Here is a 19809-nt window from a genome sequence, read left to right as displayed (position 1 = left end):
CATACCAACATGTTTATCAATAGCATAGATACACAAACAACTTTGCTTAGTATAACATTTATGATTGAAACATATCTTGCTCTATCATTAAACTATCACAATGGCCCCTCAAAATACCATTTACATGTCCAACATTTTGAGGGTTTACTGTTAATCTCTATAAAATTTTAAATTTGATACCCACCTGAACTAACAACTTTGCTTGCAAATAACTTTGAACAAAAGTATGATATCAAGAGATTGCATATGAAATTATGATCCTCCCTCATATCCCATTCTCTATTTCTACCGTGATTGTTGAGATAACCACACTAATTAGGTTAGTTCAATACAAAAATCATGATTATTTACTATGTATCCATCATTCTCATAATCATTTCACTATGCAAAATTCTAGCACAACCTTTTATAAAGATAAAGCAATTCATACTAAAAAATATCAAGGCATAACATCTCTATTGCATCCATATCTAGAAGAATTTTTTTTCTTTACATGAATAAAAACAGAAATCTAAAAAAAAAATTTGCCACTAACCTTAAGTACTCCTAATGTACTCCCACTATAGTTAACTACCATAATCAGTCAACTATTAAAAAATATATAATCTAAGTGACAGACATGAAAAAAATACTGTATTCATATTTTTTTTTCTGTCTCATAGTAGAATTGACAAAGAGAAAAAAAATGAAAGGTACTTGAAGCAGCTAGAATGAAAGCGATTTCATTCTTGCTCTACACCTTCGCCTCAATTTTATCATCTAGAGACACAATCGCGGTTTTTTCAGTGGAGACCTTCGAAGTATGGAGGCAACCTGAACACCAAGCACGCAAAATAGCAAATCAATCTACGGTTAAACAGATAAAAAATTAGTGGAACCGTAATACCCCAGAAAAATCATGGATGCTTATCAAAATGAAAAAAAAAAAACCTTTTTTGATGCCTTCTCTTCATCTCCATCCCAAAATGCCATCTTTGCAAGTTTTTTCCTTTTTTCAAACCCATTAACGTGAGATAAATACCAAAACTTTCATCGTTAACATCGAATCCAGCCGCATGCAACAATTGATAATGGAGCCCCAATATGCCAATTAATCGAAACATGAAACTATATAACATACCTATAGGAGTCGGAGACAAGGCTATGCGATGCTCGACTTTTCCAGAAGTATGGAGGCAACTTGAACGAAATGGCTGCCTCATATTTGTCACATTATTAATTACTTGAAAGAAAGTACAACACTAAGCACGCAAAATAACAATTCAAACCACGGTTGAACAGATAAAAAATCAGGGAAATTGTAACACACCAGAAAAATCATGGCTGCTTATGAAAACGAAAAAAACCCTTTTTTTGATGCCTTCCCTTCATATCCACCCTCAAAATGCTATCTTTGCAAGCTTTTCCCTTTTCCCTTTTCCCGTTTTTCAAACCCATCAACGTGAGATAAAGACCAAAACTTTCATCGTTAACATCGACTCCAGCCACATGCAACAACAGATAATGGAGCCCCAATATGCCAATTAATTGAAATATGGAACTAGATAACATACCTATAGGAGTCGGAGACAAGGCTATGCGATGCTCCGATGACAAAGCTGTTGGGTTTTCTCCTCTCTGCGTTTTTTCGTTTTTCTCGGTTGTGGGCTTATAGATCGAATGAAATGGGGAGAAAAGTCTTGATCTTTCACTCGGGTTAATTTTGTAGTATTTTTTTTTATGTTAATCCACTGGACAGAAATTACATTTTAATTGATATAAATGTAGATGAGAGATTTTAGGAATTTGATTTAGAGAAAACTGAAATCAATTTTGGGAATGAAATTAATTACTCCAGGCATGGAGAAGAAGGTTGAGTGATAAGTATGTTATTGATAAGCAGGTGTACTCCACTCGCTTATCATGAGACTGGCATTTATTCTGTACTATATCTATATTATACACTATTTTTTGGCTACCTAACACTACTCTTGTGTTTTATGTTGTTAGCCTATAGTAACTGTTAATCCATCTTGTAGACAGCAGAACGTCATCGCAATTTCTTTGTATGACTAAATAATTAAGTTTTTTAATGTAATGAGGAGGCTATGAAGACACTCTCAAAGGGGATATTGAAATAGAAATGAATTCAATTTGAAGGCCATGGATATATGGTGGATAACAAAGTGAAAGAATTAGAGGAAACATTAGTTGGATTAGAGAATTGGTTGAAAAAGTATAGATTGAAAATCGATGAAAATAGATACCTTTATTGAATAAGTGTAGATTGAAAATGAATTGTAATTGCATTTTTTTTATGTAATATATTTTCATCTTTGACAAGTTAACACTTAGTGATAACAGCAACATGGTCCTAAGCAGTGACGAAGCTTAAAAAGAAATTTTGAGGGGACCAATATGCAATTTGAAAAATAAAAAATAATATGTCTATTTTTATTTTAATTACAAAGAAAAATATTAAATTAAACATATTAAAATCATTTTGAATAATTTATATCAGATAAAGAATAATTATTTAAATATTTTTTATATTGACGTTGTTGAGTTTAAAGAACTAAATTATGATCAAAATAATGACTAAATATTATTGAATTATTATCTAATTGTTTATATGATTGGTTGTGTTTAATATGCAAAAAATTAACTTAATTAAGAAATAAAACAATTCCAAACAAGCTTCTGGCCACACACACATAATTATGGCCAAAAGACTCACTTGCTTACATTACAAACCTTTCCGTCATAAACAAAAGCAAAAGTCTAGTCAAAAGAAAGAAAAGAAAAATTTAGGCCAAGAACAAAGCCTAAACGTTGGCATATATCCAAATCTAACTTCTCAACTTAGTTGTTAACTGGAAATTTCAATTTCATTTCAATTGAACCAAACCACACCACCGAAATTATATTCTCTCTTCCCTCTTCTCTCTCTTCTTTCTCTTTCTACACACACGTGATATTTCAGAAGAAAAGAAAGAAAATGAAAAATTCTGAGTTAGGGCAAAGTGAAGAACAAAAATAATATTTTTAATTTTAAGCAAAATAAGAGAAGGTCAAAGAGGCTAGAGTAAAGGGCAAAATCAAATCAAGGACAAATCACAAAAAAGATATTTTTACATTTGTACTTCATCAAGGAGTGTTGAAGAAATATTCTCTGTGCTTGCACCGAATTGAAAATTTCAAGAAGATGAAGATTATGGAGATTTGCTGTAAATCAATGATTAAGAAACAAATTTGGGGCCAAAGTAAGATTGAATGACTCAGATTTATGAATCAAGATGAAAAAGGTTGAAAGAGAATATTAAAGGTATAGTTGCATGTTTGATTCGGTCACTGCTTCTACTCTCTCTCTCCTCTATGAATGCCGCTGCTACATCTGATTTTGGGGGAAGAAGTCAAACAAGGTGCAAAAATAAGTTTCAAACCTAGGAAGTTTCATTCCTCTATTATAGGGATGAATGACCAAGGATTGGAGCAAGGAGTGAGAGCACTACATTTAGGTTTCTATAGCTCACTGAGCTGTTTATTCTTCTCCTTCATGATTTTTATTGAGTATTTCTTTTTCTCAATTTAGTCTTTCTGTGTTTCAATGGTAAAAGGCAAATTGGTGAGGTTTGTAAAAAAAAAGCCATTGAGTGAAAAAAGGCAGAGAGTTAGACTTGGAGAAAAAGTAATAGTTATCTCAGAAATTCTTTGTTAGTTTTTCTGTTTTGTTGTCATGATCTTGAAGGGATTCTCTTACAAGTTGGATTAGCACTTTGCAGTTGAAAAGTTAGGGTGAATTTCTAGTCAAGTCTAGTTTGGGTTAGAAATTGGATTTGTCACAGATAGGATTGATTAGAATCCTAGGGAGAATTAGTGATTGTAATCTTTGTTGAAAAATAGTGAAATTCTGTCACTGTTGTGATGGAGACTGAATGTAGGCTACATTGCACTGAATAGCTGAATCAGGATACATCTGTGCGCTATTGTTCTTTCTCTTATCTGTTTATGGTTCTGCATTATAGGAGACAAATCTGAAGTATCTCCTATTTCTACTATTCTGCAACACTTCTCTATAACATACCTTATACACTTCTCTATTTTGGCTCCTACCGTGGCAAAAGATAAAACCATAACCTCTCCTGCTTTCTACTTAAGATATCTCAACAGAAATCAAGTTTGAAGGTAAAATTTAAAGAAGGCCAATATTCAACCCTTATTTTCTTAGCCACTGATAATCATCAGAACTTATGTATCATAACATCTTTTATTTTCACCTTTTTTCATTGGGTGATATTGCCAAAATTAAAACTAACTATTTATAGAGTCTCACTTTTAAAAAAATAAGATCAAATTTATTAGTTATGATTAATTTGTATGGAATAATTTCTTTTATGATTTATTAGGGTAGTAAAACTATCAATAGAGATTAATATTATAAATTATATATATTGTTACGGTGGGTAACCAGAGATTCGTGGGCCGGATGACGTTGGTTGGCCCAAACGCGCGAGGGAGGTGACTATCGAGCGAACCTGAAACTCGGTGTTCCTTCGTCCGACTTGTGCGTGTGGAAGAATGGGGGGTGGTACCTGCAAAGACACTCCAATACTTAAGTCAGCAAGAGTGTGAGCAAGTTGGGAATGTATTGGAACTTAGTGATACCTGAGGGGTGTCAGGGTATTTATAGTGGTGAACCAACAACCACCGCTGAAGTAGTGCCACCTTTTTAGGCGGATAACCGTTCCCATATCTTAGGGAGGTTAAGATATGGCTCTATGAAGTGGTTAGAGAGTTTCTAGGGGCAGTTACTCATTCGAATGAGTGCTATCTGCCAGCTAACCCTCGTATCCGACTTCTTTGGAGTGGGTCGTGCTTAGTACCAACTTCTGGGACGAAGGCTGGTACTGGAGGAGGGCCAACCCTTTGGGTTGGGCTTCTTTGCTTAGATCTTGGGCCCTATTTATTGGGCCAGGGTATGAACAGTGCCCCTACTCGAGCCCAATTTCTTTTTAAGAGTTGGGTTCGAGTATTCAACTCGGGGTTTTGGCCGATTTGCAGGAGGACCGACGTGATGGTTTGGGAACCGACGTGATTTTTCTTGACCTTTCGGTTCTGACAGTTACGTCTAATCAAGCGTCGTGTCCGTTAGGGGTGTGTGTGGAGATTTAATGGCCTTGGTAACGGTGCATCTTCATTAATGACTGCCCCCATTTTACCATTATGCCCCTAACGTTCTTATAAATACTTTCCCTCTCTTTCGTTGTTTCGTTTCTGCGATCTTTCAAATTTCCTTGCATTCGTTCGTGCTGCATTCTTGCGTTTTCGAAGGCTTTTGTTTCCAACCCTTATTTCCGGATAAAGGTTAGTTCTTTAATATGCTTTTGTAGATAAATTTGATTTGTAGACTTTAGTTTCGCATCCTCCTCCCTTTAGAGACCGTGTTGGTGATTTTTCTTTTCCCCTTGTAGGTTTTGTTACCCCCTTTTTTATAAAAAGAAATGGCTTCTGTAGATGCTCTCTCTCACTGGGTTGATGTCACGGTCTTAGGGGAGGAGCCCTCAGTCGATTCTGAGTTCATTACCAACCTTCGCACTCATCACAGAATTTGTACTTCTGAGGATGACGAATCAAAATATGAATTGGTAGTCCCGGGTCCTGAAGACCGGGTTTGTTTTGGAAGAGTCGATGAGGCGGCCCCTCATTTTTTCTTTATGTATGAATGCATGATCACCCGTTTGGGTGTTTTTCTTCCTTTTTCAAATTTTGAGATATCTGTTTTGCGTCACTGTCGAGTCGCTCCCACCCAGCTTCACCCCAACTCTTGGGGTTTTTTGAAAATTTATCAATTTATCAGCCAGGCTTTAGAGTTCCCGACTTCTTTAAAGATTTTTTTTCATCTTTTTCATATGACCAAACCCTTCAGTGGGCTAAACAATAAACAACAGTGGGTGTCGTTCCGAGCCATACAAGGTCGGAGACTTTTTACCCTTTTTGACGAGTCCTTTCACGACTTCAAGAACTACTTTTTCAAAGTGCAAGCTGTAGAGGGTCACCACCCCTTTTTCCTGGATGATCATTCTTCTCCCCGATTTCCTTTATATTGGCTGGAGGCCTCCCCTTGCGAGAAATATGGTCTGGATGACTTAAATGAGGTAGAAGCAGCCATTGTGGGGTTCCTCCGAGAAGTGTGGGGGAGGGCCCCATACTTGGATACTAAAAAATTTCTCCAGGGGTCGCCGACCTTTGTCCAGTCACAATTAGGTAGCTTTTTGCGTTTCTTGCTTATTTCTGACTTGCAATTTCTTTTACCGACTTTGTCTGATTTTAGCTACCAATTTGTTTTTTGTAGAGATGGCAAAGAAAAACGCTCAAGAGTCTTACCAGAGGGTTCAGGAAGCCAAGGCAAAGTCTCGGGCCAAGTCTGGAGGTGTTAGGACGGTTGTCTCTCCTCCTCCTCCTTCTCCTCGGATCGTTGGGACTTCCTCTCAACCTATTGTGATTTCCTCCTCTGCTCCCTCTCTGCCACCCCCTCCCGTCCGACCCACTCCCGAACCAGAGCCAAAGAAGCGCAAGACCTTAGAGTCTGGCGCTTCTGGTGAGGCGGACGCTCTTGCGTTCGTCCGAAAGAACATCTATCCTCATGCTCGTATGAGTATGGATGACGTTTCTGTTCGGCACTACCTCACTACTGTGGTTGAGGAGAGTCTCAAGACGGCGGGGGTTTGTGGCAAACTCTTGGATATATTTGAGAAGACTCCCATCAGCTCTTTAGGGATGACCTCGAGGGTCGAGGAGCTGGAGGGTAGGCTTCGTGTATATCAGGAGCACGAGAAGGAGTTGGAGGGGAAAGTCGCCAAACTGACGGAGGAGAGGGATAGCCTCAGAGAGAAGGGGCAGAAGTTGCAGGCTCAATGCAATATGGAGGTAGGTTTGAGGAAAGCAGCGCAAGCCAGTTACAATAGTTTATTTGCTGATCTTGTGTCTGTAAAGAACGACTTGCTAAATGCTCGGAAGGCCTACACCGAGTTGGAGGACTCTATTGCGGATGGTGCTGATGAGGCCTGGAGGATTTTTAAGGAACAGGTCGGAGTTATTGCTCCTGACTTGGACCTTTCTCCTTTGGACCCTGATAAGATTGTTATTGATGGTGCCATCGTGGATCCTCCTGTCCCCATAGTGGAGTCTGAGTCTGATTTAAAGACTCGGGGGCAGAGGATCATAGAGTCCCCTCCTCACTCTAAGGACGCTCCGAGTTCTTCTACCGTTCCTCCGACTTCATCTTCAACTCCTGCTCCTGGCGTTCCCCCTGACTCTGCTGGTGGTGATCTTCTAAAAAAGTGATTTTTGGCTATCGGGGCCCGGCCTGTGGGCCCCTCTTTTTAAACTCTTTATATTTATTTGTTGGTGTTTTGAACAATTTTTTGGCCTTTTAAGGCCGTAAACAAAACAGTAATGCCCCTTTTTAATAGGGGTTTAATTTAGCGTTAAATAAATGCCCTTTTTGGATAAGGGTTTTGAGTTACCTTATGCGCGCATGCTTTTCGTGGTTCCTTTGACTCTTTGATCTTTTCTGGAGAAAACCTTTTCTTTGGGACTTGCCTGCTTTTCTGAATTTCCTTGATTCTCAAGGCAGCCTTTTTCTTAGTTTTTCCTTATCTCTTTTTGTTATTCCTAGTACTCAATTTTGTTTTATTGAGTTTTTCGTGACTTAGGCTACTTTTGCGATTCATTTTAATTTTACTCGGTTTCGCATTCCGCCCTGTGAGTCGGACTGCTCCCGAGTTTATCATGATCGACTTCTATAGCCTCTTTACACCGACTTGTACCTCGTCGTTTTATCCTGACGACCATCTAGGTCGGTTCATGGGATTTTTACGTTTTGTCGAGCTTAAATCGGCGTTTCGTAGAAAGAAAATAAAAAGGGAATTTTGAAAGAGATATTTAAAATGAAAGAGTTCTTTATTAATTGAGGAGGTACCTTATTGCTACTAAGGGCTTTTGCTAATTTATTTCCCTTAGCCCCTACTGTGATGCCTCGTTAAAAACCCTTCTTCAGAAAAAACCCTTTGATTCTGGGAAAAAAATCATGAAGCTGGGAAAAGAGTACATCAGGGAGTAGAGTTTGCTTTTAACTGTAGTACCTTTTCATATTACAAGCATGCCATGACCTTGGTAACTCGGTGCCGCCTAAGTCGGTCACCTTATAATAGCCTTTTCCTAAGACCTCCTTGATTTTGTATGGTCCTTTCCAATTGGCAGCGAGCTTTCCCTCCCCAGATTTGTTGACCCCAATGTCGTTTCTGATTAAGACTAAGTCATCTGGGGTGAAACTCCTTCGAATGACTTTTTTGTTGTACCTTGTAGTCATCCTTTGTTTCAATGCTGCTTCTCTTATCTGAGCTTCTTCTCGGACTTAAGGGAACAAGTCGAGCTCTTCTTTATGTCCCTGTATATTCCTGATCTCGTCGTGGAAAATCACTCTTGGGCTTTGCTCATTGACCTCTATTGGGATCATGGCTTCTACGCCATAGACTAGTCGGAAGGGTGTTTCTCCAGTGGCGGATTGGGGGGTTGTTCTGTAAGCCCATAGTACTTGTTGGAGCTCTTCAGCCCAAGCCCCTTTCGCGTCTTGTAACCTTTTCTTCAGCCCTGCCAGATTGACTTTGTTGGCTGCTTCGGCTTGCCCATTGGCTTGTGGGTGTTCCACCGAGGTGAACTGGTGTTTAATTTTCATACTGGCTACCAGGCTTCTAAAGGTGGAGTCGGTGAACTGGGTCCCGTTATCTGTGGTAATGGAATAAGGTATCCCATACCTTGTGATTATATTTTTGTAGAGGAACCTCCGACTTCTCTGTGCAGTGATGGTGGCCAGTGGTTCTGCTTCTATCTACTTTGTGAAGTAATCTATTCCCACTATTAGGTATTTAACTTGTCCTGGCGCCTGGGGAAAAGGTCCTAACAAATCCATTCCCCATTTTGCAAAGGGCCATGGAGAAGTGATACTAATGAGCTCTTCTGGGGGAGCCACGTGGAAATTTGCATGCATTTGGCATGGCTGGCACTTTTTCACAAATTCTGTGGCATCTTTCTGTAAGGTTGGCCAGTAAAATCCAGCTCGGATCACTTTCCTGGCCAATGACCTGACTCCGAGATGGTTCCCGCAGATTCCGCTATGTACCTCCTCCAACACCTCGGTGGTTTTTTAAGGTCGGTACACACTTTAACAATGGTGTTGATATCCCCCTTCTGTAGAGAACATTTTTCACCAAAGTATAGTGTTGTGCTTCCCTTCGGATTTTCTGGGCTTTTTTTTCCTCCTTAGGGAGGATGTCGAATTTTAGGTATTCGACTAAGGGGTTCATCCATCCGAGGTTTAATCCGACCACTTCAAAGACTTCTAGTGTGTCTTCCGTTTTTACCACTGAAGGTTCCTGGAGAGTCTCTTGAATCAAGCTTCTGTTATTTCCTCCTGGCTTGGTACTTGCTAGCTTGGATAGGGCGTCTGCTCTGCTGTTTAGATCCCAAGTTATGTGTTTCACCTCGGTTTCTGCAAAGCGCCCCAGGAGCTCCGAGGCTTTCTCCAAGTACCTTTTCATAGTTGGGTCTTTTGCCTGGTATTCCCCACTTATTTGGGAGGTCACCACCTGGGAGTCGCTGTATACCATCACCTTCGTAGCACCGACTTCTTCAGCCAGCTTCAATCCTGCGATCAAGGCTTCGTATTCTGCCTGATTATTTGAAGCTGGGAATTCGAACTTGAGGGAAACTTCTATCTGGGTTCCCCTTTCATCTACCAATATTATGCCTGTGCCGCTTCCTGTTTTATTGGAGGATCCATCCACGTAGAGTTCCCAGGTAGTCGGTTTGTCCTCTTGATCCCCTGCATATTCAGCAATGAAGTCGGCGAGGCACTGGGCTTTAATCGCCGTCCGAATTTCATACTTCAAGTCGAACTCGGAGAGCTCTATTGCCCATTGTACCATTCTTCCTGCAATATCCGTTTTTTGGAGGATTTGCTTCATGGGTTGGTTCGTGCGGACCCTTATTGTGTGAGCCTGAAAGTAAGGTCGTAGCCTTCGAGAGGCTATTACTAAGGAGTAGGCAAACTTTTCTAATTTGTGATACCTTAGCTCAGGGCCCTGTAGAACTTTACTGATGAAGTAGATTGGGTGTTGTCTGACCTCATCTTCTCTTATCAAGGCTGCTGAGACAGCCCTGTCTGCCACGGATAGGTATAGGACGAGGTCTTTTCCGGCTATAGGTCGGGTCAAGATAGGAGGTTGGCTCAAAAACTTTTTGAACTCCTGGAATGCCTCCTCGCATTCGGGAGTCCACTCAAACTGGTGCCCCTTTTTCAGTAGGGAGAACAGTGGAAGGGATCTTAATGCTGATCCTGCCAAAAATCTGGAGAGAGCTGCTAGTCGGCCATTCAGCTGTTGGACTTCTCTCAAACAAGTCGGGCTTTTCATCTCTAGGATAGCTCTACACTTGTCGGGATTGGCTTCGATCCCTCTTTGTGTTAGCATGAATCCTAGAAATTTTCCTGCCTCCACTGCGAAGGCGCACTTTGCAGGGTTTAGTCTCATCCCGTGCAACCTTATGGTATCAAAGACTTGTGAGAGGTCGGATAGGAGGTCGACTTCTTCCTTGGTTTTTACCAGCATATCGTCGACATATGCTTCCATTAAGCTCCCTAAGTGGGGGGCAAACACCTTATTCATCAGCCTCTGATATGTGGCCCCTGCATTTTTCAATCCAAATGGCATGACCACGTAGCAATAGTTGGCTCTGGGCGTGATGAATGATGTTTTTTCCTGGTCTGGTTCATACATCGGGATTTGGTTATACCCTGAGTAGGCGTCCATGAATGACAGGTATTGATACCCCGAGCTAGAGTCCACTAGGGCGTCAATGCTTGGTAGTGGATAAGGGTCCTTGGGACATGCCTTATTTAAGTCGGTGTAGTCGACGCACATTCTCCATTTACCATTTTGTTTTTTGACTAGTACTACATTGGCTAGCCATGTTGGGTATTTGACTTCTCTGATGAAGCCGGCTTCTAGGAGCGCCTGCACTTGCTCTTCTACTACTAGGGCTCGCTCTGGGCCGAGCTTGCGTCTTCTTTGTTGTACAGGTCGGGACCCTGAGTAGACCGAGAGCTTGTGAGACATGAGCTCGGGATCTATCCCAGGCATGTCGGAGGCCTTCCAGGCGAAGAGATCGGAGTTATCTCTTAGGAGCTTAGTCAACCCTTGTCTTAGGGTTTCCCCTAGGTTGGCCCCTATGTGAGTGTTTTTTCCTTCCTCTTCGCCGACCTGAATTTCCTCAGTTTTTCCCCCGGGCTGTGGTCGCAGCTCTTCTTTAACCCTTGCTCCCCCGAGTTCTATTGTGTGGACTTCTCTGCCTTTTCCTCTCAGGTTTAGGCTTTCATTGTAGCACTTCCTTGCCAGCTTCTGATCTCCCCTCACCGTTGCTATTCCCGACGAGGTCGGGAACTTCATGCAGAGGTGGGGCGTCGATACCACCGCTCCGAGTCGATTAAGGGTAGCCCTGCCGATTAAAGCATTACAAGCCGACCCCACGTCGATGACTATGAAGTCTATACTCAGAGTCTTTGATTTTTCCCCCTTTCCAAAGGTGGTGTGGAGGGGTAAAAATCCTAGTGGCTTTATCGGCGTGTCACCTAATCCGTACAAGGTGTCGGGATAGGCTCTTAACTCTTTCTCATCTAAACCTAGTTTGTCGAAAGCGGGCTTAAAGAGGATGTCTGCTGAGCTTCCTTGGTCTACTAGGGTTCTGTGTAGATGGGCATTTGCCAGGATCATGGTAATTACCACTGGGTCATCGTGCCCAGGGATTACTCCTCGCCCGTCTTCCTTTGTGAATGAAATGGTCGGAAGATCGGAGGACCCCTCTTCGACCTGGTAGACTCTCTTGAGATGTCTTTTTCGAGAGGATTTTGTGAGTCCCCCTCCCGCAAATCCTCCTGAGATCATATGGATATGTCTCTCCGGAGTTTGTGGTGGTGGGTCTCTTCTATCCGTATCTTCTCGCTTTCTTTTTCCATGACCGTCCGACCTTTCTATGAGATATCTGTCAAGCCGACCTTCTCTGGCTAGCTTTTCTATCACATTTTTAAGGTCGTAACAGTCGTTTGTGGAGTGTCCATATATCTTATGGTACTCGCAGTAATCACTGCGGCTCCCCCCTTTTTTATTCTTGATGGGTCTGGGGGGAGGCAGCCTTTCAGTATTGCAAATTTCTCTGTATACATCCACTACAGGAACTTTCAATGGAGTATAAGAGTGATATTTTCTTGGCCTATCAAGGCCGAGCTCTTCCTTCTTCTTCGCTTCCCTCTCCCTTTCTTTCGTTGAGGGAGGGTGCCCGATTCGCAAACTCGGGTCTCTTAGCCTAGCGTTTTCTTCCATATTGATGTACTTTTCAGCTCTTTCCTGTACATCATTTAAAGAGGCGGGGTGTCTTTTTGATATGGACTGTGAGAAGGGACCTTCTCTAAGACCATTGACTAGCCCCATGATGACCGCTTCGGTAGGCAGGTCTTGAATCTCCAAACATGCTTTGTTGAATCTTTCCATATAGGCCCGTAAGGACTCCCCGACCTCTTGTTTTATTCCCAGGAGGCTTGGTGCATGTTTTACTTTGTCCTTCTGGATGGAGAACCTCATCAAGAATTTTCTTGAGAGGTCTTCAAAACTGGTAATTGACCTCGGAGGGAGACTGTCGAACCACTTCATCGCTGCTTTTGACAAGGTTGTCGGGAAAGCTTTGCATCGCGTAGCGTCAGAAGCGTCGGTCAGATACATCCGACTTTTAAAGTTGCTCAGATGATGCTTTGGATCGGTGGTTCCATCGTAGAGGTCCATATCGGGGCTTCTAAAGTTTCTCGGAACTTTTGCCCTCATTATGTCCTCGCTAAACGGATCTTTCTCTCCTAAGGGAGAATCTTCTCTATCGCCTTGGGAATTCCGACCCTTGAGGGAGGATTCTAACTTTAAGAGTTTTCTTTCTAACTCTTTTCGTCGCTCCATCTCCTCTTTTAGGTTCTTTTCAGCTTCCCTTTGTCGTTCCCGCTCCTGTTCTAGCTGCTCGAGGCGGCTATGGATTAATCCCATAAGCTCACTAGCGAGAGGGGGTCCTTCTTTTTCTGACTCGCGCCCCTCCGAGGAGTTTACCTTCGGATTTTTGATTCCGGAAGTGCCTTCCTTATTTTGATCATTAGCTTCCTGGTGGAGGTTCTGATCTGCTTCGTTGTTTCCAGTGTTCAAATTCTCTTGATCAGAATCTGTCTCCACATGACCTTCTTCAGGGGATCTTTCCGCCATTACTGGTTAATCTCTCGGGTCCCCGGCAACGGCGCCAATGTTACGGTGGGTAACCAGAGATTCGTGGGCCGGATGACGTTGGTTGGCCCAAACGCGCGAGGGAGGTGACTATCGAGCGAACCTGAAATTCGGTGTTCCTTCGTCCTACTTGTGCGTGTGGAAGAATGGGGGGTGGTACCTGCAAAGACACTCCAATGCTTAAGTCAGCAAGAGTGTGAGCAAGTTGGGAATGTATTGGAACTTAGTGATACCTGAGGGGTGTCAGGGTATTTATAGTGGTGAACCAACAACCACCGCTGAAGTAGTGCCACCTTTTTAGGCGGATAACCGTTCCCATATCTTAGGGAGGTTAAGATATGGCTCTATGAAGTGGTTAGAGAGTTTCTAGGGGCAGTTACTCATTCGAATGAGTGCTATCTGCCAGCTAACCCTCGTATCCCACTTCTTTGGAGTGGGTCGTGCTTAGTACCGACTTCTGGGACGAAGGCTGGTACTGGAGGAGGGCCAACCCTTTGGGTTGGGCTTCTTTGCTTAGATCTTGGGCCCTATTTATTGGGCCAGGGTATGAACATATATATATATATATATATATATATATATATATATATATATATTAATATTAGTCTTCCTCTTAAAAAAGATATAATTATTTGATTTTTATCATTATATTTGCAAAAAAAATTAAAATATATAAAATATTAAATATATAAAAAAATTATCATTACAACGATAAATGTTAAAAATCATAATATATGCTTATTGAAAATTTGAATTTTTTTACTGCTAAAAAAATTCAATTAAAAAAATAATAAAATATAAAATAATATTAAATTAAATTAATAAAAAATTATCTAATTTTTCAAAAATAATGCATAAAACTATAATTTTTAAAATTTAGTTTAGAAATTGAAAAATCAAAATTTTGAATATTATAACATCAATATTTATTAAATATCTTAATTTTATGTGTAAAAATTTAATTTAAAAAATTAATAAAATTTAAAATAACATTAAATTAAATTATTACAAAAAATAAGCTAATTATCAAAGCTTATTATAGTTAAATATATTAGTTTTTTTTTCTCTAACTTGTAAGACTTCAATATATTAGCCCCTTATACTAAATTTAAGATATAGATGCCTTTACCGTCAAAATCTGCAACCAAATGAGTTAATTATTATGTTTAAATAAGAAATACTTTTTTTTTTTCTGGGCCATAGCCCCCATTGCCCATGAAAAATTTCGCTCCTCTCTTGGTCCTGAGACAAAAAAATTAGAACATTTCTCCTTAAACCAAAAGCACTTTATCATTGAAAAATTTTAAACAAACAAAATAAACAGCTGAAACAACAAAATATATGTCCTTAAGTCTTATAGCTAATATCACATCAACAAAGTATATATTGTCCAATATTAATTTTTTTAGATGGCCTAAGTTTTGGAGGTTTTGAAGTGGACACAAATTTGAGTAGTCTATATATAATTCTTGAACTTGCATCGACCATTGTCTTTGCTGATATTACATAATCTCTAATAATTGAATTTGTTATAGCAATTATTAACCTATTCGATGAGTTTGATAAGTCATAAGATCTCAACTGTTTGATTTAAAAGTCTCCTAAGAACATTTCTAATCTATCGATTTTTTAGTGTTCTATTTTCTCTTTTTCTGACACAATGTAATCCCAACTATAGGAGAGAAAGATAGTAGCGTTTCTATTCATGGATCGAGGAAGAAGAGTTCCTTCTCAGAAAAACTTGTAATTGCAAATGATAACTTGCCATGTGGCAAGTTATCTTTAAAATAAATAATTATACTAAATTATAATTAATTAAATGATTATATTAAATAATTAAATAATAATTAATTAATTACTAATTATAATAATATTATAATTAGTAATTAATTGATTATTATTTAAATAATTATATTAAATCATAATTAATATTATTTAAATTAAATTATAATTAATTAAATTTGTTTACACAAAAAAATAAATTTAAACATTTTCACATTATAAAATAATTTTTATTTGAATTATTTATTTTTATTTATAAAATTTAAAAATACTAATCATATTATAAAATTAGCCATTATAAAATTAATCGTTAAAAACTAGTCGTTATTATGTTATTGTTATTATTAATAAATTAATATTAATATTTTTTAATAATAAATTATTTTTGAATTTATAAATTTAAATAATATTATTGTAAAAAAATAATAATTATATTAATTTTAATTATCTTAAATTATTAATTAAGTGGGACCATAACAGGAACTAAAATTAATTCCTCTTAATGGAGAAGAAAGAGATGTTTTGAGTTTCTATTTACTGTTTATGACGCAAAAACTAATGTGGAGTTATTTTTTATGATAGGTGGATCATAAATAAAAACTGTAATGAGTTCCCTAAAATTATTTTTAGCGGATAAAGAATAATAAATTAACCTTTCATAAGAGGACAAATAGACTCTTGACTATTATTCATAGAGAGACAAACCAATTCATGATAAATGTTTATTCGTCAGCATATCACTTAACAGAAACTCAGCATCCATATTAACAACGTTAGTGTCACGTAGATCTCTTTCGTTAAATTTGGTAAAGAGAGATGTTGAAAAAACTGCTATGACTCACGATAAATTAAAAAAAAGACCGAAACAGATTTATTTTTTTAACAGGACCACTAAATCACATTTTACTCTCTCAGTTAAAAAAAATTGAGATCCATTCTCATTCTATTCGTTATCCGTTTAAAGAGATTTTACATTGACCATGCATAGTCATCATGTCAGTTAAATCCAAAGAAATAGCCATGTATGGTCAATGCTGAATCAGGATCTTATCCTTGTACAATAGACTTCGGATAAGATACATCAAGCAAACAATGCACAATGCATTAAAGTTTAACAGTACAGAAGGTAATAAAGAACGAAACTGAACCAGTAACATAAATTTTAGGGCTAAATGAACCTTGAATATAAAACTCATCACTCTGTGCCAAAAAGAAATTGAATGCAAAGGCATACTTAAAAAAGTATGATCATAAATTTATCCACTAATGAGTTCCAAGCAGTTGTGAGGATATTAGGTTAGGTTGCTTTGATCAGCGTTAAAACAAGAAATGAGAAACCCCTATTGGGTGTTGCATGCGGCCCATATGCCATTTTCCCTTGTCTCACGCTAAAGTCACATCCTTTGCTGCTATTGGCATCTCCACTCCCCACACCTTATCTTTTCTCTCTCTCTCTCTCTCTCTCTCATCTCAAGTGGGTATAAATTTGTGTACTTGTGTATTTCTTCATATATCTTCATTTCCATAATACATTATAATATTATTTTATATTCATTCTTCCATGTCCATCCCTCCACAATATTATATTATTTCAATCATATAAATCACGATCGAAACTAAATATTATATTATATTTAATTGATATTATTGTGATAAGTCCCTTAAACATGATGATATGATTAATAATGGGGTGGCTTTCCCTTTTGAGATCAAAGGGGCAAAATTAACGCAAACAAAATCTTCCCAAATCAGGAAACTCTCCCTTCCCTCCTCCTTCCTCTTCTCTCAGATTCAAATCCAAAAATGGAAGGCTCTGCAAACAATGAACGTCTTGATTTTGGGAGGATGGGCTATGGGTAATTTCATCAAACACCTTGCGTGCTTCTTCTTATTTCAACTAATCTAACTGCTTTCGGATTAAACTTGTTTCTATCATTGATATATATATAGGTGCAAGCATTATAGGAGGAGATGCAAGATTCGTGCACCTTGCTGCAATGAGATCTACCCCTGCCGCCATTGCCATAACGAGGCTGCGGTATTTTTCTTATCTTTTTTAGCTCAAAGCTCTTATCTTTTTGCAATTTTACTGATCCAGTTGTGTTATTTTCCCATTCATGTTCTTTAGAGCTTGTTGAGGAACCCCTATGATCGCCACGAACTTGTTCGCCAAGATGTTAAACAAGTAGGATGCATTCTTTTTCAAGGGTTTTGAGTAATATGCTTTGTTCAAGAGATCAATAGCAGATGATAAGAGTCGTGCACTTTTTTTTTGTGGTTTCAGGTTGTTTGTGCAGTTTGTGACACTGAGCAGCCGGTAAGTATTTTTCAATCGAAATTCAATTTATAGAAGACTTCTGGTTTTGTGTCTAGTCTTCATTTGTATCTGTTTGTTTTGGCTTCTTTTGAAGGTCGCTCAAGTTTGCACAAACTGTGGAGTTAGAATGGGAGAGTATTTCTGTGACATCTGCAAATTCTTCGATGATGATGTAATTGTTCACTGATTTTTTCTGGAGTATTTGGATCAGTTTTAGCTTCTTAACTATGATCTTCTACTTAGCTCCTTATTTCTTGGAGATGGACTAGACTGAATTTGATGCATAATTCCAGCTTGGGATCGTTAATATTCTTGCTTCCTCAATGATGCTGAATGTTTTTTTAATCAATTTGCAGATAGGGAAACAACAGTTTCATTGTGATGATTGTGGAATCTGTAGGTGCGGTTTCACTTCGCTGTGTTTGAGTAGATCTATCTCTTATGTCACCTCAATTTATGACATACTCGCTAATCTTTGATGATCTAATTTGGAAACAGGGTTGGTGGTCAAGAGAATTTTTTCCACTGCGAGAAGTGTGGTGTGCATTCATCATTCAACCAACACTCGCTAATCTTTTTATTGCTTTCTTTTTTTTCCTTTCCCCGTTGTTTGTTTTTCCTATGCTTGTCCATACTTTGTTTTTCTGTGAATAATTACAAGGGTTTACTCCTTTCAGATTTTGGTTTATCAGTATCATAGAATAGTTTTCAAATTTAGTCCTTGATCAATGGCTTTTTGTTCTTTATTTTTTATTAGTTTGTTGTAAAACAAAGCTAGAGTTCATTTTTCATATGGTGAATCACTTGTCTTTTTCTGTTCTCTTCCATTCATGAGGGCTGGGTATAAACAGAGCACCTCTGTTAGAATGGACCTGCATTCTTCTATGATGGATATTTAGTTACTTAACGCAACTATTTTTTCTTTCTTTCTTTGAAAAATAAGTTACTCTAAACACTTTAGTAAGGCTATATATGGTGATCAACATTTTATAATATTGCAGGGTCATGCTATTCAGTTACACTGCGTGACAATCATTTGTGTGTGGAGAACTCCATGAGGCACCACTGCCCCATTTGTTACGAGGTGCATGGTTTATTCCTTGTCTTGCTTTTTTTAATCAAATGTGGTATTTCTTTTTATGTTGAAAGCTTGAGAATAATCTGATGTTTACTTTGTTATGTTTATATAGTTCCTTTTTGATTCAATGAAAGACATCAGTGTCATGAAATGTGGTCACACCATGCACCATGAATGCTTTGAAGAGATGCTAAATCGCGACACGTGAGCATGTTAATGGTTTAACAATTGTTTGGCCTATAACTATGATCTCTCCTTCTCCAAGTAACTTCATTTGGTACTTTATATATGGCTCAGGTACTGCTGTCCCATATGCTCCAAGTCAGTGATGGACATGACCAGGACATGGAAGAGAATTGATGAAGAGGTGCTTGATTAAAATAAAGCACATAGATGTGTTATTTTTACTTGATTTATGTTTCTTTATATAAACACAATTTTTCAATCAAGATGCAAGAATGTTATTGCCTGCAGAATGTTCTGCTTCAAGTATGATTTCTTGTTGATCTGTTTATTCTCATCTTATATTAGATTGAAGCAACTGTCATGCCCGAAGATTATCGGCATAGGAAGGTAAACTTCCATTCTCTGACATATTTTATTTTGAGGTTCCCAGATGCCCTTAATTTCATGTTTGGATAACTAAGTAAGAAGCAAGCATTCATTGCAGGTTTGGATATTATGCAATGACTGCAATGACACAACAGAAGTGTTCTTCCACATTCTGGGGCAAAAATGTGGTCACTGCCAATCGTATAATACGCGTGCAATCGCTCCTCCGGTTCTTCCTCAATGACCAGAATCTTGTGGTCCAAGAAAGCAGGGAAGTTTGGCATTTTAGGTGGTTATTATTGTTGTACTGTTGTGTGCTAGATAGTTATGTTAGGTTATTCTTCCTACTCCAGTCCAACATATGGAAGGAGATGGGGTTTGGTGTCTGCATCATTGGGCAGATATAAACATTTGTATACTGTAATACTAGGCTTGCTTTCCCGTCATGAACAGCTCGTGATTATGATGTATTATTGTATTGATATTATTGGATCATTGCCACTGAATTTCATTTAAATCTACACAACTCAGTGATTCTTTCCACTCATAATCATCCATTTTCAATTTTAGTTATCATGGGAATTTCTAAACAAGGGTCAATTGTGATGATTTCGTTAACTTGCTTTATTGATCTAAAATTCTAAATAACTTGGTTGATGTTGTTAGGAATTCTATATCCATATATGGTAGAAGTTCAAAAGATAAAGTTAGAAGTTCAAATGTCTCAATAAGCA

At 38.5% G+C, this 19809-nt stretch overlaps 1 protein-coding gene across 1 annotated transcript; it reads left to right on the top strand.

Annotated features, from left to right (window-relative positions):
* Positions 1-16272: 16272 nt before the first annotated feature.
* Positions 16273-19618, top strand: LOC112723044 (E3 ubiquitin-protein ligase MIEL1). Its single transcript, XM_025774260.3, has 12 exons — positions 16273-16984; positions 17079-17166; positions 17257-17313; positions 17413-17445; positions 17540-17617; positions 17802-17845; positions 17944-17984; positions 18447-18529; positions 18636-18727; positions 18821-18890; positions 19055-19096; positions 19194-19618. Exons 1-12 carry the CDS (start codon positions 16932-16934, stop codon positions 19317-19319), a joined length of 807 nt encoding a protein of 268 aa, XP_025630045.1. The 5' UTR covers positions 16273-16931; the 3' UTR covers positions 19320-19618.
* Positions 19619-19809: the final 191 nt, after the last annotated feature.

This window comes from Arachis hypogaea, chromosome 11, assembly GCF_003086295.3.
Source record: "Arachis hypogaea cultivar Tifrunner chromosome 11, arahy.Tifrunner.gnm2.J5K5, whole genome shotgun sequence".
In the NCBI taxonomy this organism is placed as follows: domain Eukaryota; kingdom Viridiplantae; phylum Streptophyta; class Magnoliopsida; order Fabales; family Fabaceae; genus Arachis; species Arachis hypogaea.
The sequence above is the reverse complement of the archived record's forward strand: the minus strand, read 5'-3'. Positions and strand labels throughout refer to the sequence as shown.

Excerpts from the sequence above, each read along its gene's own strand:
- LOC112723044 (XM_025774260.3), top strand. The coding sequence starts at position 16,932 with ATGGAAGGCTCTGCAAACAATGAACGTCTTGATTTTGGGAGGATGGGC. Across the intron at positions 17,846-17,943 it reads GATGATTGTGGAATCTGTAG|GGTTGGTGGTCAAGAGAATT; the intron begins GTGCGGTTTCAC and ends ATTTGGAAACAG. Across the intron at positions 18,728-18,820 it reads GAGATGCTAAATCGCGACAC|GTACTGCTGTCCCATATGCT; the intron begins GTGAGCATGTTA and ends TATATGGCTCAG.